The following is a 25427-nucleotide window of genomic DNA, read 5'->3' on the forward strand; positions in this document are numbered from 1 at the left end:
TGTGTCGGGCTCACCTGAGCTGCCCCTTCTGAGCCCTGGGGCAAGCTCAGGGTGTTGGAGCTGGGACATGCCAGCACCCACTGTACAGAGGGGCAGACTGCTGGGACCACACAGAGGTGGGCAGTACCAGGGTGCCCTGGCCCAAGGGTCTGGAAGAGGAGATGGGGTGTGTGAGAGGACCCAGCTGAAGAGGGGTAAAGGCCATGCAGGAGAGGCAGGGGCACCCCACCCCCATCCCCAACTCACACACACAATGCCCTGACACTATGGGTAGTGAAGGGAGGGTCTGAGCCCCACCGAGGCACAGAGAAGGGGCCTGGGTGCTGAACACGTCCTTGCCTCTCCTGCCTCCCTCCCGTGGGCTTCTGCAGCCCCAGCGGCCCTCCTGGCCATCTGGCTCCACCAGCAACCCTCCCCTCCCTCCCTCCCCAATCTGTGCTCTCCTCCTCCCTTCTCCGACAGGTCCCTGCCTGAGGAGGACAGGGAAGCCTCCACACGTGTCCTCTCTCCCCTTTCTTTCTGAGTCCTCACCAGCCAGGCCTTAAGGAAACGTGCATGTGCATATTTTTGCCTGTGCTGTGTGCGCATGCACGTGTGTGTCCATGTGAGGGCCCTGCCCTGCCTGTGTGTGCGTGTTATGTGTCCATATGAATGTACAGGGGTATGCAGACCCACGTGGGCCTGTGTCTGGGGTGTACCATGGTGTACGTGCAGGTGCCCTGGGCATAAGACTGTGCAGGTGTGACTGCAGGTATCATGTGTGACCACAGGAAGCATTGTGAGGGTGCACACAGCCCCTGCCAGGCCCCTAGAGTGAGGGAGCTGGCCTCACACCTCAGCCCTTCGGCCCACCTGCGCAAGATCCTGCTGGGAACATTCCAAGTCACCTGGGAGCTGGGGGGGGGGGGGGGGGCACTGGGGCAAGGCTGGTTGGGGTGGGAGACGGGGACCTCCAGGGACCTGCTGTGGCACTAGAGCAAATGTCCCCACAAAGGCAGCCCCATCTGGCTCCCCTGGCTGATGTGTAGTCTGTGCTGGACACACACCTCTCCTGGAATGCGGTTATCAGCCCAGCATGGATGGGGTGGGCAAGGGCACCTGCGTCCCTAGTGACCATCACGGTTGCTGCTGGGCTGAGATGGTCCCAGCTGCCCAGAGCCCTGACTGCACCACTTGTATGGATGAGACCTCCTTTCTGTCTCGGGGCTTCTGTGTGGCTGTGATGGGGCAGGGCTACACCTTCAGGGCCCACCTCACCTCTCACTGCCCATAGCACCCACAGCCTGAGAGGCCACGGCTTAAAAAAGAGCTCTTTATTCCACATTGCCCAATATTTTTACACAAATAAAATAAAATGCATATTTCTGTATCCCGCAGTCCGGGTGGGAGGCGGTGTTCTGGAACAAACACTGCCCCTGCTCCCTGTAAACATGATGGAGTGGAGATGGGGTGGGTGGGTGGAAGGCGTCCGTCAGGGACAGCACCAGCTCTCCGGTGCTGGCCTCAGGGTGGAGGGGACCCCATATGTACACACACCTGGCTACTGAGAAAGGCCTCGATCTCTTCTGCAGGCTGGTCAGCAGGGCCCCAGCACGGTCCACAGCACCAGCGTGAGGCCAAGGGGGGCGAGGCTGCAGGCAAGGCTGGGAAGGGCACCTGAGCCCTCTGTGTCGCTGGTGCCACTGCCCCCACTGCCCGCCTGGCCCAGACGGCACTGGCTGCGAGTACGGTTCTTTCGGGAACAGCCTGGCCTCCGGCGAGGCCCCACGGTGGGGGGTCCTGGTGGCTCAGAGCCCTGGGGCCGCAGTGCGGTTAGCGGGGGCTCAGCCGAACCAGGCAGGATCCCAAAGGGGGAGTCGTTGATGTGCCTCGGGCCAGAGCTGTTGCCTGGAGGGCTGTCACCGGATGGTACACGTCCTTTGAGTGCATTGCCAGCCGAAGCTGGACTGCCGGCCTCCAGCACCGAGGCCTTGTCTGGAGCCACTGGCCGGCAGCACTTAGGAAGCGCCATCAGCTGCTCGTCGGCTGGCCCACCAGTCCAGACAGGCCGGGAAGGCCCGGCACCCACGGCGCAGCCTTCTAGGTCGGTGGCCACCAGGCGCTTGAGGTCTCGCCCAGCCAGGTGGCGGGGCAGGCTGCAGGGCAGCTCGGAGGAGGAGCCACGGAACTGCCGCAGCCAGGCCCAGAGCGGGCGCGCCCGGCAGTCGCACACCCAGGGGTTGTCGTTGAGCCGCAGGTACTGCAGGGCACGCAGGGGCGCCAGGGCCTCCGCAGGCAAAGCAGAGAGGTTGTTGGCGAACAGGTAGAGCGTCATGAGGCGGCCGAGGTCACGGAAGGCGTGTGGGTGCACGCGGGCCACACGGTTCTGGTGCAGCAGGAGGCGGTCGAGGCTGTGCAGGCCACGGAAGGCGCGCTCGGGTACGCTGGGGATGTGATTGCCATGCAGGAAGAGGTGGGTGAGGTTGCCCAGGTCTCGGAAGGCGTCGTCAGGCAGCGCCTGCAGCCCGTTGTCCTGCAGGTAAAGGTACTGCAGAGCAGCCAGGCCACGGAACAGGCCGGGGCCGAGCTCCTGCAGGCCGCAGCGGTCCAGGTGCAGTGTGTGCAGGCGGCCCAGGCCGTGGAAGGTGGTGGGGTCCACGGCACGCAGCTGCGCATTGTCACTGAGGTCCAGCTGCTCCAGGAGGGTCAGGCCGGCAAAGGCAGTGGCGTCAATGTGGGCCAGCGCGTTCGAGTGCAGCCACAGGATGGTGAGGTTGCGGCAGGCACGGAAGCCAGCTGCCGGCACGTGCGTGATGCGGTTGCCGTGCAGAAAGATGCGCTGGCTGGCTGCTGGGATGTCAGCAGGCACGGCCTGGAGGCCCTGCTGCGGGCAGCTGGTTGTCACCTTGGGCTCGCTGTAGCACACACAGGCTCCTGGGCATGGAGCTGCCACCCGCCACACCTGCAGCCACAGCACCCAGGCCAGTAGCCGGCTCCCTGTGGGCAGAGGAGAGGGCAGTTAGCTGGCAGGGAGCCCTGGGAGGCGGGGGGTTGTGCTGGAACCAGGCTGCCCCAGGACACGCTGTCACCCCTGGAAACTCAGGTGCTGTGATCCCTGCTCTGCCTGCCTCGCAGAAGCCGCTGCACCAAACCTGCTGGGGGAATCATACGCTCTCTGGAAGCAGACAAGGCCTTGGTGCTAAAGGCTGGTATTCCAACCTCAGCTGGAAATGTGTTCAAGGAACATGTGCCGTCAGGTGACAGCCCTCCAGGCAACAATCTTGCCTGAGGCACATCAACCACTCCCGCTTTGGGATCCTGCCTGGCTCAGCTGAGCCCCTGCTGACTGCACTGAGGCCCCATGGCTACAAGCCACCAGGGCTCCCCCACCATGGGTGCTAGCCAGACGCTGGGCTGTTCCACGCCAGGAAACTTGCCTGCAGATGCCCCATGCCATCCTGCCCAGAGCTCAAATACACGATCCGGCATGCTAGCAACCCTGCCACTCAAGTTAGTCGGGTCCCAGCGGAGGCTTCCCGGGACGGACACTCACACCTGCAGATACCTTCCTGGGACTCATGCGTGCACAGTCCCCTAGGCTTTCCCATTGACCCTCTTGGCCCCAGAACTGTCCCTGGCCTGTCCCCAGGCCCATCAGCCCAAAAGCCAGGCTGGGAGAGAGGCTCTTGGCAGCCACTCGAGGGCCAGACTGGCAGAGCACCTTCCGAGGATCCCCGTGCCGAGCTCATGCCCAGGTCCGCCCAGTCATCAGCTGCTGGGCCCTCCCAGGTTACAAGGCGAATGGAGCTATGGCTCAGACCTGTGCTCTGCCCAGACTAGGGGACAGGCTGAGGCCCCAGGATGACCCAATTCTGTGGAGGCCTCACTGCCGCAGGGAGCCGTGCTTTAATGAGGAAACTGCAGACACCTTGGTGGCAGCCACAGCCCCCAGTGTCCCTTCTGCAGGGGTCTGGGGTCCCACCAACCGGCCCAGAGCAACTCTATCACAGGACCAGGAGGCTGGACATCTGAGGGTAAATGGATCCAGAGGTCAGAAGGGTGAACCCCCTGCGGGCAGGCTGTTCCCTCTTCCACGGGGACTCACAGACGCTTGGAGAGCTTCCTGCCTCGGCATGAAACACCTTCCGTCGCCTCCTCCCCACAGCCTCATTCACTGTTTGATCTCCTCCCCAGGCCAGGAGCTAATACTTACCAGCCCGACCATCTGCACAGTCCCAGCTTCCCTCAACCCTCCCATCGGACACATTCTCGGGGGCCCGCTCCAGCCCTAGGGGGCTACACCCCCATTCTTCCTCCTCCTCGGAGGGGCCAGACACACCCGTGGCCTCACCAGTGACCTATAACAGGCAGAAGACCCCTCCTGAGGCAACACACCTGGCCCTGGTCTCACCAGGAGGGTCATACAACGCTAAGCTCAGTGCCTATCAGCCCACCATTAGAGCTCCCATCTTTGAATGCTGGAAGTTCCTTTTGCCTTCAAGAGTGACTGTTAAAATGTGAATCCCCCTAGGAGGGTTATGGCTTATCAACTAACATTTGAGTTATCAGCTAATACCTTCCTTGGCAGCTAACAAAGAGCGGGATTCTGCAGATATGAGCTGGCTGAGTGCTGGGGAAGAAGCAGGGAGGGAGGAAGAAGAGGACCACAGGCTAGCTTCCTCCACCCAGAACCATGACCTTGGGATCCCCCACCCATTCTGGGTCCTCTCTGCCTGGGCTGGTCCAAATGCTCACCCTAAGCTCAGAGCCCCAGCAAGCTGGCATGTGCACACAAGTAATCACAAGGGGTGTGCCCTCCCAGACTCCAGTCCCTAGGTCCTGGATGCCCACTTCCCACAGTGTGGGGACATCCTCTGTCTCCTGTTGGCTGTTGGGGACATGGCAGCCCCAGGATGGGGATCCAGAGAGGCAGGCCAGGCCCAGGATCCCCCAAGTCCTGGGTACCCCTCCTGAGCTGGCCACGCATGGGAGGCTGTGAGGGGCACCTCGGCAGTTGCTCTATTTATACCGCTGACACCCTCTCTGGCTCTCTCCTCACGGGGCCTCCTTGGGAAGTCAGGCCTTGTTATACCAGCTCCCACCAGCATCTCACCTGCTGTCATGGGATGTAACTGTGCTAGGAAAACAGCACTTCCTGTCTTCGAGGCCTAGGGTAGGGTGGGGTGGGGCCCCAGGTACTCACCGGCCTGGCTCTGATCCTGCCACCAACTGTACCACACCACTGACCAGGCCACACTACCGACCGGCTATGTCACCAGCTACCCCTCATGACCATGTCTGCCACCTCACCGAGCAGATAGTACTGTGTCCTGTGGCTCCCAGGCCTGCAGCTAGCGTTTGTGACCTAGGTTGGTGTCAGGTCCTGCTGACGTCACCAGAAGTGGGGGTTGGCTGCTCTGACCTCCAGCTTGCCCCAGCCTGGGCCCCCAGGAGACTGTGAGCTTGGGGCTACACCCACTCTAAGAATGCCCCAAGCAAGGTTCCAGGCTTGGCCAAACCACCAGGGGTGGCGGAAGTTGGCAGAGCGGCTGAGCAGCTCAGCCCTGCCAGCAGAGGGCATCCAGCACAAAGACACGGCTCCCGCTGAGCCAACTGCTTTTCCGAAACCAACTTCTGAGGCTCAGTCCTTCTGCACGTGGGCCCTGCCGTCAGTGCAGGAGCTGGTGGTGGGCTCTCTCAGCGCTGCAGCCACGGTAATTGGCTCCAGCCCGGCCCCCCAGGGGCCTGCCCACTGGTCTCCATGGCAACCCCTCTGCTGAGCAAGCAGAAGGGGGCATCTTTTTATGATATTCAAACCAAACTTTGCAGTGTGGGTTCATATTCACAGCAAGGACCCTGGGGACACTGGAGGCCAAGCCAGGTAATGGGAGAGCATCCCCTGACCCCACCCCAGGGGCTGGGCTCAGCCACTCACCTGACGCCTCCAACACCCACTGTGGGCTGCAGCCCCTCCCGACCCTAAAAGACCTCCCCTGTCCTATCTCCCCATCCTTCCCCATCCCAGCCTCCCACCTGTCCCCTCAGCTTCTCCCTTCATCCTGTTTTCCATCCCTCTGGCCGCTGCAGCCCCTGCAACCCCGCCACTCTGGCTTCTGGGTTCGCACCCTTGCTGCTCCCCTCTGTCCATCAGGGGCCCCAGGCTGCACCCCCTCCCCTGCCCACTGGCTGCAGCCTGGTCGCCTGCCTGCCCTCAGCTCGTCTCCCACTTGTGCCCAGCCTTGCTGGGTCCCAGGCCTCAGTGCCAGCGTCAGCCTGCCTCCGGGCACGTGCGGTGAGCAAACAGCCCCGCTGCGGCTCTGGTTCAGACACATGGAAACCACAGCGCACGTACATGGAAACCATGGCACATGCAGGAAAACAGAGCATAACATGTCTCTCAAGGCCCCTGTCACCGTCATGGCCCCACAGCAGGCTGCCAGGCCACCTGAGCTACACACAGAAAACCAAACCAGTCCCTCTCCCTCCATCCCTGAAGCCTGGTCTCTTCCCTGAGGCCTCAGAGCAGCACCCTCCACATGGAGCGGCTCTTGCCTTAGCCGGTCTGGCTTAGAAGCAGTGAACACAGGGCCATGGCTGGGGGAGGGCTTGCCACTCCTGCCTGGGAGGAGGGTAGAACGATGACTGGATTCTAGTTGGGGTCTCTACTGTCTCGGCTACCAAATGGGGCACAAATGACAGTCAAGGGGGTCATAGAGCCTCAGGCCAGGAGCCTGGGGGGCATCCTGTGGCCCCACAGGACACCCGTACTGCTCACCCTGCCCCAGCTCCTGCGCAGTGAAGGACCCAGGCTCCCCTTCATGGCTGCTGTGTTGGGACAGAGGGCGATGGGAACCTGGAGAGGAATAGCGGGGGAGGAGGAAGGAGGTGGAGAGGGGAGAAAAGAGGAGGAAAAGGGAGGGGAGCCCGAAGGAGAGCCAGCAGGGGCAGGAAACTCTGGGGACTCGCCACCAGGTGCAGGAACCAATGGGCATCGAGCAGGCGGTGGCTGAGGTCAGCAGCTCAGGAGTAGGAACTGCAGGCCCAGGAGAGAGGTCTTTGGTATGTATCCTAGCCCCCACCATGCCAGGGGCCCCTCAACCTGGGCTGAGGTATGCCTGGGTGCAGTTCCCCTGAGGTCCCATGGGGACGCCTCTGCTCCACCCAGTGAGGCCACAGAGATAGCACAGGGCCTGGCAGCCCCAGAGTCCCAGAACAGTGGTTCCACATTACAATAGGGTAGCAGAGACTCCCACCTCAGGGGTTGTTATGAGGGTCCACCAGCTGATATAAAAGGTGTGAGTCCAAGCTACACAGGAATCAATTTTCTTTTTCGTATCATGAACCCATTTTACAGATTAGGAAACTGAGGCAGAGAGTAGTTCAGCCCTGACCTGCTCTCACTGGAGAAGGTCCAGGAGGAAAGGGGGAGAGGGAAGGAGTTACAGTGTGTCCAGCCCAAGCCTGCAGAGTGGTTACCGTGGGACCTTAGCAGTTATTCGGACCCAGGCTGTGAGGACGAGGATGGGTGTCAGGGGCGCATGGCTCCCTCCTGTGCCATTGGTGTCTGGGAGGGGACATTTCTAGGGAGACTCCAATCTGCTACCTGCCTCCCCCACCCCAGCAGTCTGACCCCAGCAGTCTGGGGTCAGTAGGCTGTAGTGGGGCTGGGCAGCTATCGCATAGCCATGACATTGGTCAACTCAGGACCCTCTCGAACACCAAGAACATCCCTTGGAGGGTCGCGTCACAGGCCGCAGTTGCAAGGCAGAGCAGGAGGCCACAGCTCAGCACACCAAGGCCAGAAATAGCTCCAGGTGGGGGTGGTGCCAGTGGCGTCCACATGCCGCAGAGGGTCAGGGCAGCTGCGCCGCTCCCCTGCCTGCTCCCGCACCGCCCGCCCCGCCAGCCCTCATCGCTGACTGGCGCACCCACCCATCCTGTCTCCCATCTGCCCCTCACGCACTTCTCACACTCACGTCTACCTTCCATTCGTCCCGGGGCCCGCTCACAGGCACAGGGGCGGTGCGCATGTTCACTGCGTTTCCCAGGCTGCTTCCACAGCCCCAGGTGCCCAGGGAGGAGAGCGGTAGCAGCTCCATTGGGGGCAGCCCACCCTGGAAGGGGCGTGGCTGACACCCTGCGTTCCCCAGTGCCTTAATCAATCTTCTCAGGGTAGTGGCTGCAGGGGTAGGCCAGGTCGAAAATGGACCAAGTCACCACCGTGGCAGGAGGGTGCTGGGCCCAGGCCAAGCCGTGTGCAGTGGAGGAAACTGAGGCCAGCATGCGCAGGGCCTGCCTGATGTCGCACAGAGATTCAGGCCGGCCAGCAGGACCAGCCTTCTGCATGGGCACAGGTGCACCCAGGGCCAGCAGGCCAGGCCCAGGCTGGGCCCCTCTGTCTGCCAACTTTCCTACAGGTCCGGCTTATTTACCCATTTTACACTTGAGCGAGTTGCCACTCGCTCACAGCCCCAGGGCTAGTAGGATTCCTAAGGTCATGGTGCCAGGTAGACGAAAGGCCTTGCTGGGCAGTAAAGGGTTGAAGCTCCCCCATCCCCACCTTACGCATCACCCTCACCTCAAACCCCCCCATCCCCACCTTACGCATCACCCTCACCTCAAACCCCCCCATCCCCACCTTACGCATCACCCTCACCTCAAACCCCCCCATCCCCACCTTACGCATCACCCTCACCTCAAACCCCCCCATCCCCACCTTACGCATCACCCTCACCTCAAACCCCCCCATCCCCACCTTACGCATCACCCTCACCTCAAACCCCCCCATCCCCACCTTACGCATCACCCTCACCTCAAACCCCCCCATCCCCACCTTACGCATCACCCTCACCTCAAACCCGAGCTCCATTCTCCCTCAAAATTGCCAAACAATACAGCACCTGGGAGGGCAGCCCAGGGACCCTTTCAAGGCAAGGAAACTGAGGTCTGCAGGGGAGGGTCCTGGCCCGCCTGAGAGCGAGAGGCAGAGGGAGCGCCCTGCGCTGGGGCCTCGCTCTCACTCGACTCTCACCTGCTCAGCAAACTGCATCAGCTGACGCGCTGGGCACTGCAGGCCTGAGCCCAGGACACAGAGCTGGGCTTGTGACAGTTGTGATCCAGGACTAGGATGACCATAGGCGGTCACCACCACCCCCCCCAATGGCTTGTGCCACATGGAAAATTTAAGGTGTCACAGAACATTGAGCTGGCACCAGATGTCAGGGGATACCAGGGTCGAGGTCCAGGCAGGGGGTATGATGATCAGGACCGTTGGCCTGAAGACTTGGATAAAGCTGGGCTTCTGGCCTGAAAGGCTCTGGAACCTTGCCTTGTCCAGCTCACCTGTCTCCACATGCCCGCCTCCCTTGGACCCCACCCCAGGGACCCCCATGCTAGGGGCTGAATGCCAGCATCTGGAGGCTCTGTCCAGCTGGAAATCGGTCCAGCCCCAGGGACTTATCCAGCATCCCTGCCATTCCACCAGGCCACCAGCAAACACCTGCTGCCTAATCACCTGGAGAATTCTGTTTCCGAAACCAGTTCATCACAGTCCCTCGGCTAATTGATTCCAGCAACCATCACAGGCTTGAGTTCCCGGAGAACACTTACGAGGAACCGGCAAGTGGCCAACATGCCCCTGCCCTGGGGAGCTTAGGAAGGGCACTCCTGCCCCAACTCCCATCTGCCCCCCTGACTCCTTCCCACCACCCGCTCCTGTCCAGGACCGAGCGCCTGGCCTGGCAGTGCCGACAGTGCTGGGGCCTGCCTTCCTCCCTCACCCACCCCTCCTCTTCCCAGGAACCTGCATCTGCCACTTACACAAAGCTGGCCATTCTTTTGAGTAACAGCTGCCTACAGGGCAAAGTGCATGAGTGCACAATCAGGGTGCACACAGTAGGACTGCATACTGGGGGTGCACGCTATAGGAACGCACACTTGGGGTGCATGCTGTAGTACACTCCTGGACCTTCAGTTGCCGAGGCTTCGGTGGGTTAAGGCACAAGGGTGAGTCACCGAACAGCAGAGGGGGTGCTGTGGTGATGCTGGGCAAACAGGAGCCAGGACAAGAGGGCACATCCCCACGTGCTCTCAGCACTTGTCAAACATCACCGACAGGAAGGCAGTCAGCCTCTGTTCGAGCGAGATACATTCTGCGATGAAAAGACAAGTGCACATCTTGGGAGGCCCTTGTCTATTTGCCTCTGGGATCAGCCCCGGTCTGGAGGGAGCAGCTGGATTGCAGCCCATCTGAGCTGTCCCAGAATAGCTGAGCACTGGCAAACCCCGGGCCAGGGAGATGTGGGCCTCTGTGTGAAGGGTTTAACATCGGCAGTTGCTTGGGGGCTTTGAAACCGAGCCGCGGTGGTGAGCATGGGAGCAGTGCCTGCTGAGACTCTGGAGAAACCCAGTGTGGACTGGTGAGCATCCTGGGATCCACTGCTTTCCGGGGGTGAGGGTCTCGAGAGGCAGCGAATGACCCTCCTCAGCCTGAGAGTCTCCTATCCGAGTCCCCACCCGCCAAGGCCAGGCTACCGTTCAGGTGGCCAAACTGAAACCCTTGTCAGAGCCTGTGGGCCCTTGTGCCTCTGTTCCACTGGCATCCAGCAAACTGGCCACTGGCTGCTGCCTGGCTTTGTGAAGAACGTGTTGTGGGTGGGCAGCCCTACCTGTGTGTTTGCTGTGGCTGCTTAGGGCCACCCAGCTGCGTGGAGTGGCCCAACACACCATGTGGCCCACAGAGCAGAAATTATTTAGCATGTGGCCCTTTAGAAAATTAGTTTGCCAACCTGGCCTGGGACAGGAGCGTGGTGAATGCCTGCTGCCTGTGGGTGCTGCTGCTTTCACCCCGCCCCGCCCCCCACCGCGGCCTCATGAGCTCACTCGAGCCCCCATGCAACGATAAGGAAACCAGGGGTCAGAGAAGGCCACTGTGCCGCCCAGGCCACAGAGCTGGAATGAATGGAGCTGGCGGCATCGCATGGGCTGGAGGGTGGTGAGGCGAGAAGGTGGACCTGAAGCAGCCCGCGGGTCAAAGGAACAACAATTATTTTGCTAAAGAGGCTGTCAGGAGGCTGGCAGTCAAACACTCACAGACGAAGACAACTTGAAACCCGAACAAAACTGGCTGTGAGGAGCAGGTATCTCCAGGCACTAGGAGGAGGCACTGACCCCCACAGTCCCTGCTTGGGAGGAAGAGGACGGCGCTTTGGGGACACATGTCTACAGGGAGGTGGTTCTGGGTGGGCAGGGGGGCTCTGCGGCCACAGCCTCTCCACACCAATCCAGCCACCTCAGGATAACGTGCCCTCCTCCGGGGCTCTTGTGGCCAGGCTGCCCTGAGGGTGGCTCGCTGACCAACCAGCATCCCCCTGTGCATTTGGGCTGGGAGGAGGGGAAGCAGCTGGTTGGTTTTGATGCCCTTCCCAGGATGTCAGGAATCAGGCCTGGGTTGATGGGATCTTCCCATGTAAGGACAAAGATGGGGCGACTTGGTCTAGGGAAGAAGAGAGGCGCCCGGGGGTGGGGCTCTCAGTCAGCAGGCTTCCCTAAGCCATCCTGCAGATCCCCTGCCAGGATCTTGAATGGAAAGTGAGCTGGGGAGGCCCACAGTCCTTGTTGTCATCACACCAGGCCCGCGCAAGGCCCTGAGATCACAGGCCGCCAGGGTCTCGGGTGACCCGGGGCCCACTGGGAATGCAGCCAGTCTCACACAGGGGCAGGGAGCTCCAGAGGTGAGCAAGCGGTGGGCAGTGGCCCAGGGACACTGCATTCCAGCGTCAGCGCCTTGATGCCGCACAGGGGCTTCTTAGATGAGCCTCTCTCCTGCCAGCCCACCGTCACGCCCTCCTCACACAGCACCCACCAGGGCAGGAAGGAAGGGGAGAAACAGGACCCTTGGCCTCCCTGGGAATGGCCCCAGGTGCAGACTTCCCTCATTCCTGGAGGTTTCCCCACATCCCACAGCACAAGGAGGGGTGGCTGCCAACCCCCCTCCTCGGACAGGGCAGTGAGGCTCAGAGAGGTTAGGTGACCACAGGGCACCAGCGAGGCCAGTGACAGGGTCCCAGACTCCACCCCCACAGTCCCAGAGACCACAGCAGGCCCCGAGTCCCAGAGACCCACACAACAGGAAGGGGCAGCTGACCTCCCACCCCGCAGTGGGCCAGCAGGCTCTGGGCTCCCTGATCCCCACAACGCCTTGTCCTCAGTCCATGCTTCTTGTTCCCTGGGCTGCTCAGGTGGGCCCCGGGGTCTGGCAGCTTTGGGCTCGGCTGCGAGCTTGGACTCCTTTCCCGAGTGTCTGGGGAAGATGCCGACCTGCTCTGAGTCTGTTGAGGATGATGATGGACCAGCATCTGCTGCCCAGGGGCCCCAAGGCACCTCCATCCTGGAAACCCCCTAAGCACCTACACCTGGGGCCCTGCTCTGTGGCCAGAGTTCTGCCTCCCTGGAGGCTGGTGTGGGGCCCCTGCTAATCTGGTCTGGTCAGACTGCCTCAGGTGAGGAGTCAGGGGAGGTGAGATCCATGCTGACTGTCTGCTTCTGGCAGTCCAAGGCCGCTGCAGCCTGGCCTGCCAGCCCCACTTTATCCAGGAGAGGCTGTGTCTGGGTGGGAGGAGGGCAGAGCAGCCAGGCTGAGCTACAAGCACACCCAGAGCCACTTCCCCTCCTCCGCTGAGCGCAGCCTCAGCGGAGAGTGCAGGCTCGCAGGTAAGCCCGGAGCTCAGGGCAGACTGCCTCGCCTCATGAGAGAGCCCTGTCCACACCTGGCACACTCGTTGGTCCCCTTCCCTGCCCACCCACCACCCGTGTGGGAGATGGGTGCATCTCTGAGACCCACGAAGATGGGTAAGATATACATGCTGAGAGCCGACAGGGGCATGGAACAGGGCGTCGGGGCTGCTGCCGTGAAGAAACGCCCAGAGAAAGGGTCTCCCTGACAGTGGCTCTCACCTGGTCCCCCATATCCTGCGTCAACAAGCTCGACTCTCAGCAGAGCATCCGATCACCTTGAGTGCTTCCCGACCAAATGTGACCAGACAACCAGGGGTCTGGAAAAGGCAACAATGGAGACAAGAGGGAAAAATGGCTCTAGAGGAAGCAGATAGTGTGGGGAACAGATACCAGTTCGGAAAAATCTGATCAGTGTCCTTGTAGGGGTAGAAGAGGATTTAAAACAAGAAGAGGGTGCTACGAACAAGGAGCCATCGGAAAACAAGAAGAGTGCCTGGAAGTTAAAAATAGAATTGCTAAAATTAAAAAAAAAAATCAATAGAAGTGTTGGAAAGCAAGGTCAAGGAAGTCTTAGAAAAATAATAACAAAAAGAGAAAGAGGGGAAGAAATGATGATCTTCAGAAGACAAATATATAGGTCCAACATCTGTCTTATTGGGAGTTTCAGAGAGAGAAAACAGAGAAAATCAAGGAGAAAAAAATTATCGAAGAAATAATACCAGAAAATCTCCCAGAGCAGAAGACCTGGCCTTCCATTGGGCAAGTGCCTAGCACAACGAATGACATTCACCACGTGACTTCAGGCCTCTGAAGGTCGAGAGAGTCCTGAAGCACCCAGAGAAAAAGCGGCATGGCATCAGATTTCCCCACAGCACCCTGAATGCCCAACTGTTATTGCTATGGCTTCAAAGCTGTGAGGGGAACCCATGTTCAACATGGAATTCTGGGCCAGGCCGATGCAACTTGAATAGACTTGCTAACATTCGAGGACTCAGGGTGGATCCTTCACTGTGTCTTCCTTAGAGAGTTTGCCAGGGCTGTGTCAGCTAAAACAGAACATAAACCCCGAAGGAGGAAAACATGGGGCCCAAGAAACATTGAGGGATAAAGTGAAGCCCTGGGCAGCTATAAGGAGTCTATAGCTCCCTGGCCCAGGTGAAGGAAACCAGTAGAATGCCTGACATGGAGAAGAGTAAGTGCATAACGGCAGCAGATGGGACAAGAGGAAAAAAAGACAAAGTCAACCGTAAACTCCAGGAAAAACAAAAGGCCATATAAGAGCAGAAAGTCACCGAAGTACCCTTCTGTGGCTGGGTGGCAAAGAGCATTTATTTGTGTGACCCAGGCTGGGAAACACTGGTTATGAATGTAACCGACAGTAGCAAGAGGCTGGGGAATGTGCTGAAGAAGAGGGAACTAGGGCAGGAGCCATGGAAATGTGAAGGGAACCACATGGGAAAATAAGGAACAAGGCAACAGTGGCTACATCCCAGGACTGCACGCTGATTCTCCAGACCAGCCTCCGAGGCCTGGGTGCAGGTTTTAACTTTGAGCAAGATATGGTTGACCACAGTGTTATCGTTCTAAAAAGGCTGCATGTTTGGTCCTGAAATCTCCGAGAGAGAGATAAATAAAAAGAAGAAAATAAAGTGTATGTGCCAGAAGGAAGAGACGAACATGGGTGTCTTCAGAAGCAGGTGACTTCAAGGTGCAGGAGGAAGTGGGGCTGTGAGAGGTCCAGCGGAGCTTGGTCTGGTGTCTGGGGCAGGGACAAGACCCTCAGCTCCTGCTCAGCCAAGGGTGGCTGAGGACGCCTTCAGTCCCTAGAGATGTTCCAGGCTCTTGGCTCCAGAAGCCTCTGAAATCCAGACACTTGAAGGGACAGCTTCCAGCCTGAAAATCCATCTGCGTGCTCAGGCCGTCCATAGTCCTGCTGCCACCAGGCAGCCACTTCTCCTGAGCCCTCCTCACCTCTGCACAGCTCCCACCTCCTAGATCTGATCTGATCTGGTCCCAGACGCTGAGGACCCTCAGGAGCAGGGAGTCCAGTGGATAAACCCAGCAGGAGCCTCCTGCATTCGTGGCCCCCAGGGAGGGTGGAAGGGTTCACTCTGGCCTTGGCTGAGCACAATCTTCCTCTGGCTTCTGTGAGAGCCCTAATCACATGTCTGCAACTGAACCCACGGCACACAGGCAGGGGCGACGTGAATAAGTAATTGCTCTTTTATTAACAAGTGATAAATTATTCCTATATGATTGTGTGTGATAACTCTTCCTTATTTGAAATCAATTTGGGATGGAAATCATTGGCGGCTTCTCACCATCCAGGGTGGGAGAGGAGGCGCCGCTGCCTTCTGGAAAACAGGTCAGTGTATTTCGGCTACTTCCTGAGGCTGAGGCGCCTGGTGCTCCTGGAAGCGGGAGGGGGTCGGCTGCCCTGGGGGCAGGGCTGGGGAGGGTGGCCTCATTTCCTCAGTATTTGCCCTGGGGACGGGGAAGAGGTCAGTGCAGGTACCCCAGCGTGGTGTCCCCCACCCCCATGCCTGCTGGAAGCTCCAGAAGGAGACTGCCCTCCCCGCCAAAGACCCAGGATATAGTTGGCTCTGGGGCCAAGAATCAGGCTGGGGGAGGGGCCCCCAAAGCCCAAGGCCTTGTTGGGGACCACCACCTGCAGGCCACATTCTACTCAGTCCCCCATGGAGCCTGAGGTCAGAGCAGCTGGACCTTTCAGCCCCCAGAAGACCCAGCCGGCCTCTCCCACCTCCCCCTGCTCAGGTTGACCATGGCTTGACTTTATTAAGCCTGAAAATGCATTTGCCTTTTTCCTAAAAATTTTCCTAATTATTTCACAACGCCCCGCCCCCATCCCTATTATTCCTCCTCTAGCTCAGTAAAGGAGGGTCCCCAGCATGAGCCCAGGCCCAGGTCAGACAGACCTGGTCCCCTGGCCAGTGCCCCTGGCAGTCCTAGCGGGCTCAGAGCTGTGCCCCTGGCCCAGGCCTCCACACCTCTTCCCCTTAGGGAATAAAAACCCTTTGGGTGGCCAGCTGCCTCCCTCCCAGGCAGGGCCCACAGGAAGCCAGGCTCCGCCCACCCTTCTGCTCCTCCCCAGCTGCCTTCCTCCCACCCCAGGGCTGCAGCAGGCCCATGAGGCGGGGTCACTCCCAGCCCAGCCAGTTAAGCTCAGACACCGCCAGTGACCCTGGCCTCTCAGGCCTGGGTTTGTCATCTCTGCAAATGGGAGGTTGGGTTTCAGAACCTGACAAATCCCCAGGGCTGGGAGCACTCTGGTGAACCCACCCCAGGGTTCCTGGCACTCCCATTTCTGTCCACTTCCAGGAAGCCCACTTCACTCCACACCTTGCTGATCTACGTGGCAGGTGCCTGAGCTGTTTGTTTCTGTCGGTCGCCCCCTAGGCGGGGGGCTCCATGGGACAAGACCAGGTTGGTGGTGATGGGCACACAGTGGGGGTTCCATAAACGCTTGTCCTGTGAACGCAGGAAACGCCCACTGCTATGAGCAAGGTGCAGACTTTTCAAGCCTGAGGCAGACAGCGTTGCCTGACGATGTCCAGGCCCAGGAGAGTCCTTGAGGTGCTGGTCAGGTGATTAGGTTTAATGAGGTTCTGGCGTGTGGCCCCAAGATGGGATCGGAGCCCTTATAAGAAGAGACATGGGACTTGGTTTTTGCTCCAGCTATGTGAGGACCCGGAGAGAAGGTGGCCATCTGCAAGCCAGGTAGAGAGTCCTCACCAGAACCCAATCCTGCTACACCCTGACCTCAGGCTTCCAGCCTCCAGACAGTGAGGGAATGAATAATTTCTGCTGTTTAAGCCACCCAGTCTGTGCTATTTTGTTATGACAGCCTGCTGATTAATACAACTCCTTTCTTAAAACTCTGGTGTATTTTTCCAGATTTTCTCCCAGGATAATGTACACAAACCGGTCAAGTCAGAAGTGTTTCTGGTTTGTTCTGTCTGGTCTCATGTGCTGACACTGGATGGGGCAGCCCTGCCTGGCAAAGGGTGGGCGAGGCTGTGCTCGAGTGGCAGGATCCCCTTCCAGGAGCCCCGTGCCCGGGGGTCCCTGCCCAGGGCACTGCCTTGGTGGGGAACCAGGCAGGTCTCACACCCTCCTGGAACCTTCCCCTCACTTACAGAACAGAGCTAATGAGACCCACCTCACAGGGGCAGAGAGCCCACAAAGCTCACGTGGGCAGGCGCAGTGAGTGCACAGGAAATGCCCAGCCTGTGGGAGCCTCCTGTTGCCCCCAGCAGGCACCATGGTCCCTATCTGACAGAGGGGAGGTCAGGTCATGGCTAGAAACGGCAGGCTGGTGCCTGACCCAGCCTCGCTCTAGGCTGTGACCCTGGCAGGAGCACTGGGCCTTGCCTTTGCTCAGGGGGTCCCCCTCTGGAATGCCCACCCCCATTCTCAGAAACACCACCTTGGGAGGGTTCTCCTTCCCAGAGCCCCTCCACAGCACCCCTCAGAGGTGGGACCGCTCCCACACCGCAGCCTTGCCGGAGGCGACCACCCTCAGACCCGCCCCAACACTGGACTCAGCCCCGAAGGGGCCGCTGAGCAGGCAGGTGCACAAGCAGAGCCGGTGGCGCTTGGCTGGGGTTACGGCTCATGGGCTCCCACCACAGGGTACTCAGCAGCAAAGGACACCAGGGAGGCCCAAGGGGTCCTGCGTGAGTGATATTCCAGGAGGTCTTCACCCTCCTGGGTCTCAGGGCCGTGAGGGGATAGTGAACACATGGCAGGCCCCCTGGGCTGCCACCGCAGCGTGAAGGTCCCTACCCCTCCTTCCCTAATTCCCATGCCTGCCTGAGGAGCACACTGTCCCCCTCCCCTGGGCCCCTTGTCACTGATGGGGATGGTCATGCCTGTATCAGACTGTGAGCAGGAGGTGTCAGGGGGAAGGCAGGCAGCCACAGTGTTGGGAGGAATCCACAGGAACACTCACACACACACCGCCACCACCCACCTCAGGCCACCCCAGGGGCCAGGCCGAGGCTCAGGCAGCAGGTGAAGAGTGGAGTCCATTAGGGCCACCATCTGTCTCAGGCGTGATGGGTCCTCTTGGTGACATCCAGGAGGTATGTAGATAGAATGTCTTTATGGGGAGAGTTTTCCTTTTGCCAATTTCAAACACGAAGCCAAACACTTGTCACACCTGCCCCCGTGTCAGCCTCTGCCTGACATAAATTGGGGCTGAGGCAGGGAGATGAAAGGCAGCCTGGACACGGCTGGTGTGCAGGCGCCACGGGCCACGCGGCTCAGAGCGTGCGGAGCGGTGGGCTGGCTGCGGCTGGGGCTGGGCAGGCAGGAGCAGCCTCCATGGCCGTCTGGTCCAAGGGCACCATCCCCTCCCTCTGCTAGCCTCTTTACCCCCGCAAACTCCTCACCTGGCTCCCATCTCCCTCCTTGCCCTGCACAGGGCCAGCCTGGGCCCAGCCCAGAGGCCCCAACCCCGCAGCCCCATGCAGTGGGCTGTCCTGGAGTATCTGAACTTCTGCCCCCTCAGGATCCCCCTCCCCCTCAGAAAGCAGCTCCAGCACTTAAGACCGAGAGCCAGTGTGGCCTTGGGGTGGGGGGCAGGGCCTCAGGGTCCTCACCACCCTGCTGGCACCCACACAGTACTTCTCTCTTCTGGGGACTTTATGGGCTTTGGGGTGTCTCCCTGGGACTGGGGGGCCTTTTGGGTGGAAGATGTCTCAAGAATCTAGGGGACTCTGCTGCGCAACATGGCTGGCCTACAAATACTGCTAGAAAGCATTTGCTGAGAGAATGGAGGGAGAAGTGAGGGAGCTTCTGGGACCTGTCTAGGGCTCCCCCAAGCCCCACCCCGAGTGTGTACCCTGGCTAATCCCACTGAGGGTGGAAAGGGTCCTCCCCAGGAGACAATGATGGGGGAGGTCACCTGTCAGGCCATACTCAGGAACCACGGTCCTATGGCCCTTCTCAGTCCCTCCATCAGTCCCCATCATGTGGGGAAGGCCACCCATATGCTGGGCTAGTGGATGCTCAGGATGCTCACTGCACCAGGGGACAGTGATAGTCCTGCTGCTTTTTCAGTTGACCTGTGGGTCTTGGCCTTGATCCCCAAGGAGGCCGACCAGCCTGGCCCCCACCGGGTTTACTGGTCACCATCTGGCATGGCCTCATCCCTCAGGAAGCCTGGTAGCTGGGCAGGGCCCTGACCAGCCAGCTCTTGCTCTCCGAGGACAAGGGCTGGGGCTGACTGTGTCCTGAGAGAGCAGGGAGGCCTCAACAGGGTGGGTGGAGGGATGCGGACAGTGGAGGGCACAGGGGAAGGAAGTTGGCAGGGCTCTGGGGAGAGCGGGGTGGGCACAAGGGCCACTCCCAGGTTCCTGGCTGGGGTCCTCTGTGGATGCAGGTGGGAGAGCTGATGCAGCGCTTCCTGTGTGACCTTGGGCCCCACAGCACTCCTGAGGTTGCTCTGATGGGACACCCAGCATGTCCTGGTGGTAGGCCAGGTGTGGCCTTTCTCTGGAATTCTGCTTCCAGCCACATCTTTGGGGAGGGGAGGTGGTTCTGGATAGGAGGCCACACCCAGGGGGTAAATGGCCCACCCTCCTGCTGCCCAGACCCCACCCTGTCCAAGGACCAGGCAGGAAAAGGGGCCACCCCTCCCACGGCAGAGGAGGCTGGTGCAAAGAGAACTGTGCAGCGGAAGCCTCCACACAGTCCTGGATCCCTGTGCCCCAGTCTCTGCTTAGGCTAGATGTGCCTACTGTGTGCCTGGAGCTGCCACAGGATGCCACACACCAGCCTCCCGCCCCGCTGGTCCCGTACACAGCCCTCCCCCACCTCCCCCAGAAACCGTACCCCACACGGCTCGGACTTGGAGCATTTTCCCACCCACGAAGACATTGAGTTGGTCAACAGCCGTAGATTACAAATGAGGCCTCTGGTGACCAGGAAAGAGCGGGTGCTGCCCAAGGTCACACAGCAAGCCGACACTGTACAGGCTGATCCAACGGCTGCCCAGACTTGGAGGGGAGGCTGCTGGCAGGTCCCCGAGTCTGCCCCATCTGGGCCCTGACAGCAGGTAAATAAAGGCAACATCTCAGCAAGGTCACAGTGGCTGGCTGGGACAGACCGAGGGCATGGTGCTGGGCCCAGGCAAGTGAGGGGCAATCCAAGAGGGCTCCTGGGAGGAGGTGAGGGTCTTGGAGCCCTGCCTTGGCTTGAGCCTCTCAGCACTCCACCCGCTTCCTTGACGGGCCCCTTACCAGCTTCAGCCTCAGCCTGACATTTCCCGTGACATTTGCTGCAAAGAAATAGAGTCATAAACCCAAAGGTTAAATTTGCACATTGCCTCACACGCCAGGAGGAGCGTGGTCCCTTCACCCGCCAGGTACCGTGGTTACAGGGTTTGTGTAAGATAGCCCACCCATTCCCAGTGTGCTTGCTGGGGGCCCAAAGGTCCCTTTCACAGTCCCTCAGAAGTACCTCAGTCACTGTATCCCAAAACAAATTCCTGGGCACACCAGGCCCTGGACTGGGTGGCACAGGGGTCACCGAGGGGCCCTCCCCACCCTGCTTGCAAACCTGATGCCCTGTGGCAAAAGGAGCTCCATCAGCACCTCTTAACCCAGCTGGTCCCAAATCTGCTTGAGTATGAAACCTTTGTTCAATTCCCACCAACATTCCACAGAACTTCAATTGGCGTGATCTGCGACAGCCAGTTAGGAATACCTTGGTGCTGACCGCAGCGCAGAGGAGCATCCCCAGGGTGCCAAGCAGCCAGCCTGAACCAAGCTGGGTCAGCTCCTGCCACCGCAGCTCCTCCACCCAGGCTGCCCGTGTCACCAATGGCTCAGCTCCACCTGCCAGGCCCACTGGTCTCTGCCCAGGCAGCACCTCTCCATGGCGCAGGTCTGCCCACTGCCCTGCCTTTCGGCTACACCCCCTGGGCCTGGTCACCCTGTCCTGTGTGTGTGTGTGTGTGTGTGTGTGTCTGTGGGGGAAGCGGGGTGCGCAAAGCTGTGGGAAGGTGCGTGGTGGCTCCTCCTCCATGCTCCCCCATTGGAGCAAGGCTGCGGGCTCACGTGGAAACAGGACAGCTGCAGAGCGAAGGCAGAGGCTGTGTCAAGGGGGCAGGAGGGAGGTGGCTGGAGGGGCCAGAGCTGGAATCCTGATCAATACGGAAGCATATGTGCATGCAGAGCCCACCCTGGAAAGGTTGGGAGGGGTCAGGGTCAGGCGAGGGGGATATGACCACACCTCTGGGGAACCTACTGGGGTCTCCATGTGCGGAGTGGATCCCCCCCACATCCAGCTACACAGCCGTGGGCAGTGGGAGAGGCCAAGGCAGATTTGGATAAAGGATGTCGCATCCTCAGGAAGGGACTCTGCGCACACCACCAAAACCCATGTGCACAAGAATAGTTCCCGATGTGCAAAATGTTTAAAATACAGCGACAAAAGAAGAAACTGCAGCACAAAACACCCTTATGGTGGGACTTGGTGGGCCCACGCACTCCAGTGATGGTGCCGGGAGATGCAGGGGGTGTGGACAATGTGCCCATCCTCTGACTCGGCTTCCACTTGCAGCTCTGGGATACCTGTCCTTCACAGAATTTAGTCCTGTAAACTCAGGAGGCCAGAGGTCACATCCCTTCCATTGCCTGGCTCAGAGTAGGGCCTGACAGTCCAAGAATGAATGAATGAATGAATGAATGAATAAGTAAATGAGAGAATGAACGGGCACCTGGGTAAGCAAACAGTGTCTGGGACTGGGCCACTCGAGGGTGCAGAAGCAGCCAGGCCACAGGGCAGGGGACACAGAGTGGTACAGACGATGGGCCCTGAGAGGACCTGTCTGGGTACAGCTGGAGGTGGGACGGCCAGGTAGGCTCCTGCAGACCTTGAGGCTCAGGCCCTGGGTGGCCATAGAGGGTCAGGCAGCTGGCCTGGGGCAGGGGAAAGTGGGTCATCAGTCAGGGCCCACTAGCCTGGGGGTGAGGCAGCATGAACGATATTGACTAGGAACAGTCAAGGGCCCTAGGCTTCCCACACTCACTGACACACTCATTCCCTCACACACCATTCACTCATTCATCATGGAACTTCTTCCTTGTGCTCCGTTCCCCCGACCCCTTTCCAGATGCACAGACTGGGGCTCCAAAGAGACTTTCTGGCGACAGGCCCAGGAGAGCAGGAACCTCCTCATGGGGGTGGGGGGGCTCCTGCCTCCTCCAGCCAGGACCCTCCTGGTGCTATACCAGCTGCCAGAAATGTCTATGCTGCAAAGCCATGAATTCAAGGCCAAGGCAGCGAGCAAGGAGGGGCCCCCAATGCCTGTGGGCCTGGAGCAGCAGAGGGAAGTGGGGGTGGGGGGTGGTCAGAGAGCATGGGGGAGGCACAGCAGTTCAGGCCTTGGCCAGCCCTCAGCCTCCTAGGATTGTAGGACCTCCGGAGCCCCAGCACCTCCTGCAAGCCCTCTTGCTTGCTGTGACCCACTAGGCCAGGCTGTCCTCCCTCAGGACATCCAGGAACACAGGGAGAGGGCCAGTCCTGACTGCAGGACTCCAGCTGACCGTTAATCCTCACAGAAAGAGAGAGAGACTGAGGCTCCCTGCTGGTGAGGGGCAGAGCAGAGATGCTGCTCCAGCTTGGGAAATACGTAGGGAGCCACCTCCTACCTCAATAGTGCCCTCTCCCTCCCTGCTCCCCTACTTGCCCATGCCCCCAACTTCGCTGTGACCTCTAGGGGCCTTTATTTCCCCATCTGCAAATGGGTAGAAGGGAGGGGTCCGAGTGGCAGTGCAAGGAGGACTTCTCTATGTGGGAACGGCTGATGGGGGTGGGATGGTGGTCTTTTGGGGTATTTTGAAAGTAGAAGCCCTAGGGTCAGAACTCAGTGGGGCCTCGGCCTTGAAGTGCCCCCAATAACTCCTGATTACTGGTCCACGTCACACGTGAGGAGACTGAGGCACAGAGTGGTGAGCCGTCACACCGAGGTCACACTCCACAATGCGCAGCTGAGCCAGGACCCAAATCCAGGCCATTGTTCTACCATCCCACACCTGGAGCCAGGAGCCACCACTTGCCTCAGTCCTCGAGTGGGAGCTGCTTCTTCCTCACTCCTACCGGGGTGGGGCGGGGGCACCTGATTTACAGAGGGAAACACAGACTTAGACAAAGGGAAGTAGCCAGCCTCACTGTCTGCCCTGTCATGGGACCCACCTTGTAAGAATGACTGACTTGTCCCCATTGTACAGACAAGGACACTGATGATGACAGGGGAGCGGGCAGTGGGCTGCTGCCTCTCTGAGGCCTGGCCTGGAGTCCTCCTTACCGCAGCGAGAGCAAGTCACCAACGCCCTTGTCTCAGAGCCCCACACAGCTCCCCAGGCAGGTGACACACCACGGAACCCCGCACCATGGAGAGGCTGAGGTGCTGGCTTTCCAAATGTCGCCCTGGGTCAGCTGTGGCGTGGGCACAGACCTGCACCCCGCTGGGCTGAGCAGCAGGCACTGCTGAGCATGCCACGGAGTCTGGCCAATTTGTCCCTGCGTTGACCTCCAGAGTGAGATGGACCTTTCCTGTCCAGGTGGGTCCCAGCCCCCATTGGCTACCACTGCCCCAGCATGGGGGAAAAGGAGTGCCTGGGAGCCCTCTCCCCTCACACCCTGGGCCGGTGCACTGAACTAGTGCCCCACACATCCCCAGGGCCTCTGCCACAGATTTGGGCAGAACCTGGCCACAGCCTACCTGGGCACACAGGGGCACCTACACCCGGAGGCCAAGAGACACATGCTGATGTGTCCACAGGCACATTTGGTCATGCATGCAGACACACATGTTCAGATGCATACTGAGTTACACACACACACACACAGAAGCCTGAGGGGCTGTGAAGGGGAGACTCCCTCGACATGGGGGTTGGCAAAGAGAGGTGGGTCCAGGATCTTGTAATGTGTTTCTCACGTCCTCAATCTGTGAGCTCCAGCTGCCCATAGCCTCCCCCTCAACACATGTGCATGTAGGCACAAGAATGGGTCATGCTAAGGGGCCCTGGCATGTGTCAAGCATGGAGATCACAACAAGCATGCTATGTACATGTATGTATGGCCAAGGGCATGCAGGTGGGGGCGAGGATGCGGGTGGGCACCACAGCATGTGTGCACATGCACACTGGGGCAGCCTGGCATGTGTGTGCACATGCGATGTGCAAGTGTACATCCCTTGTAGACACGTGCACGTGCAAGGAAACGTGTGTGCAGCCTGCGGCATTGTGGCCATCAGCAGGGCAGCCTGTGGGGGAACCAGGGGAGCACTCTCCAGGCAGAGGATGCAGTTGGGCCCCCAGCCCCCATTCTCAGGACCTGCCAGGGATGGGATGCTGTGAGCTTCTCAGCAGAGCCTCTCGGGGCAGTCGGCTGCGGATGCAGGGTGCCTGGCTGCTTCCTCTCAGCGCTGGCCCCCTGAAGGGGCAGCGCAGGGCAAACCCCGCACTCCACGCCCTCTGCTGTTGCCAACGCCCCCGTGCATCCCGCTGCGGCCTGACCCCAGAGACTGGAGATGTCCTGAGCTGAGTCCGCGGGGCAAGGGTGGAGGAGGCCGATGCCTCCACCCTCCACCCCGGCTCGGTACCCACTTCTCTGCAAACCTGCTCATTAACCCCATCGTGGCCAGGATGCTTCAAGGCTAGACCGCGCCCTTCCAGTCGGCAGCCTCCACCCCAGCCCTGGCCCGGCGTCGGTGGCCATCCCGATCCGCTGCCTTCCTCCCCGCTGCCGCTGCCAACTTTCCCGGGAAGCGGCAACTTTTCCTGCAGCCACGGGCTCCGCCCTCCCGGGGCCGGGCACCCGCGGCCCTAGCCGGCGCGGCACTGCGGTGGCCCTCACCGCCGCCTGTGACCCTGCCGCCTGCCTGGGCAGCCGGGACCCGCCCTGCAGCGCGAGAGCCTCCCCATCTCAGCGCCCCACCCAGCGGCCCGCTCGGGCGCGGCGCAGCACTCACCTCCACCGGACGCCTTCTTCATCGTCGGGGTCGGGCGGGGCGCGTCGGGGACCGAAAGTCGCTTCGGGGCCGGCGCCCGTCTTCCCGCGGCCGGGTCCGCATCCAGGCGCTGCCGCTCCGGCCCGGCCCCGGCCCGGCCGCGGGACGAGGCTGGGCGCGATCCGCTCCGCCAGTCAGATGAACTGGCGGGGCCGCGGCGCGGAGGGCGAGGGCGGCGGCGACGCGGGTCGGGAGCGGATGAATGTTTTATGGGATCATGTGGTCTGACGCGCGAGGAACCCGCCCGGTACCCACGCCGGCCGGGACCGGGCGGGGCGGGGGCGGGGCGGGGCGGGGCGGGGCCTCGCGGCGGGCGGGGCGCTCACCTGGGCGCGGGCCGGGGCGGGGAAGGGGCGCAGACAGCGCTGGGCGGTGGCGCGGACGGCGCGGGGCAGTCGGGGAGTGGGGCGGTGGGGCGGGTGGCGCTGAGCCTGAGGGCGCAGGCCGGGCCGCAGGAGGCGCTCAGCACGCCCGGTGCACCGGCGCCTCACGGCCCCAGACAAAGGCGACGCATTTCTGAAGAGTCGGCGGCCCCTGCAGGCGGCAGCGGGGATGGCGACCTGGGCTGGAGCGAGCTGGGAGCGCGGGCCTGAGGGCGTGGCGGCCCGGGCTGGCCGGGTGTGCGGATCCCCAAAGTGGCCAGCTACCGATCAGAGCTTTGTCCGGAGGC

At 60.6% G+C, this 25427-nt stretch overlaps 1 protein-coding gene and 1 long non-coding RNA gene across 2 annotated transcripts; both read right to left on the reverse strand.

Moving 5' to 3' along the window:
- Window positions 1-1298: 1298 nt before the first annotated feature.
- On the reverse strand, window positions 1299-24971 carry RTN4R (reticulon 4 receptor). The gene is made up of 2 exons (XM_090292458.1): window positions 24719-24971; window positions 1299-2976 (listed from the first exon to the last, which is right to left on the reverse strand). Exons 1-2 carry the CDS (start codon window positions 24738-24740, stop codon window positions 1577-1579), a joined length of 1422 nt encoding a protein of 473 aa, XP_090148584.1. The 5' UTR covers window positions 24741-24971; the 3' UTR covers window positions 1299-1576.
- Window positions 14923-18061, reverse strand: LOC149997211 (uncharacterized). Its single transcript, XR_016514249.1, has 2 exons — window positions 17708-18061; window positions 14923-15198 (listed from the first exon to the last, which is right to left on the reverse strand). It is a non-coding gene; the product is annotated as an uncharacterized LOC149997211 (long non-coding RNA).
- Window positions 24972-25427: the final 456 nt, after the last annotated feature.

This window comes from Furipterus horrens, unplaced genomic scaffold (genome assembly GCF_987537825.1).
Source record: "Furipterus horrens unplaced genomic scaffold, mFurHor1.1.pri manual_scaffold_11, whole genome shotgun sequence".
Classification (NCBI taxonomy): Eukaryota; Metazoa; Chordata; class Mammalia; order Chiroptera; family Furipteridae; genus Furipterus; species Furipterus horrens.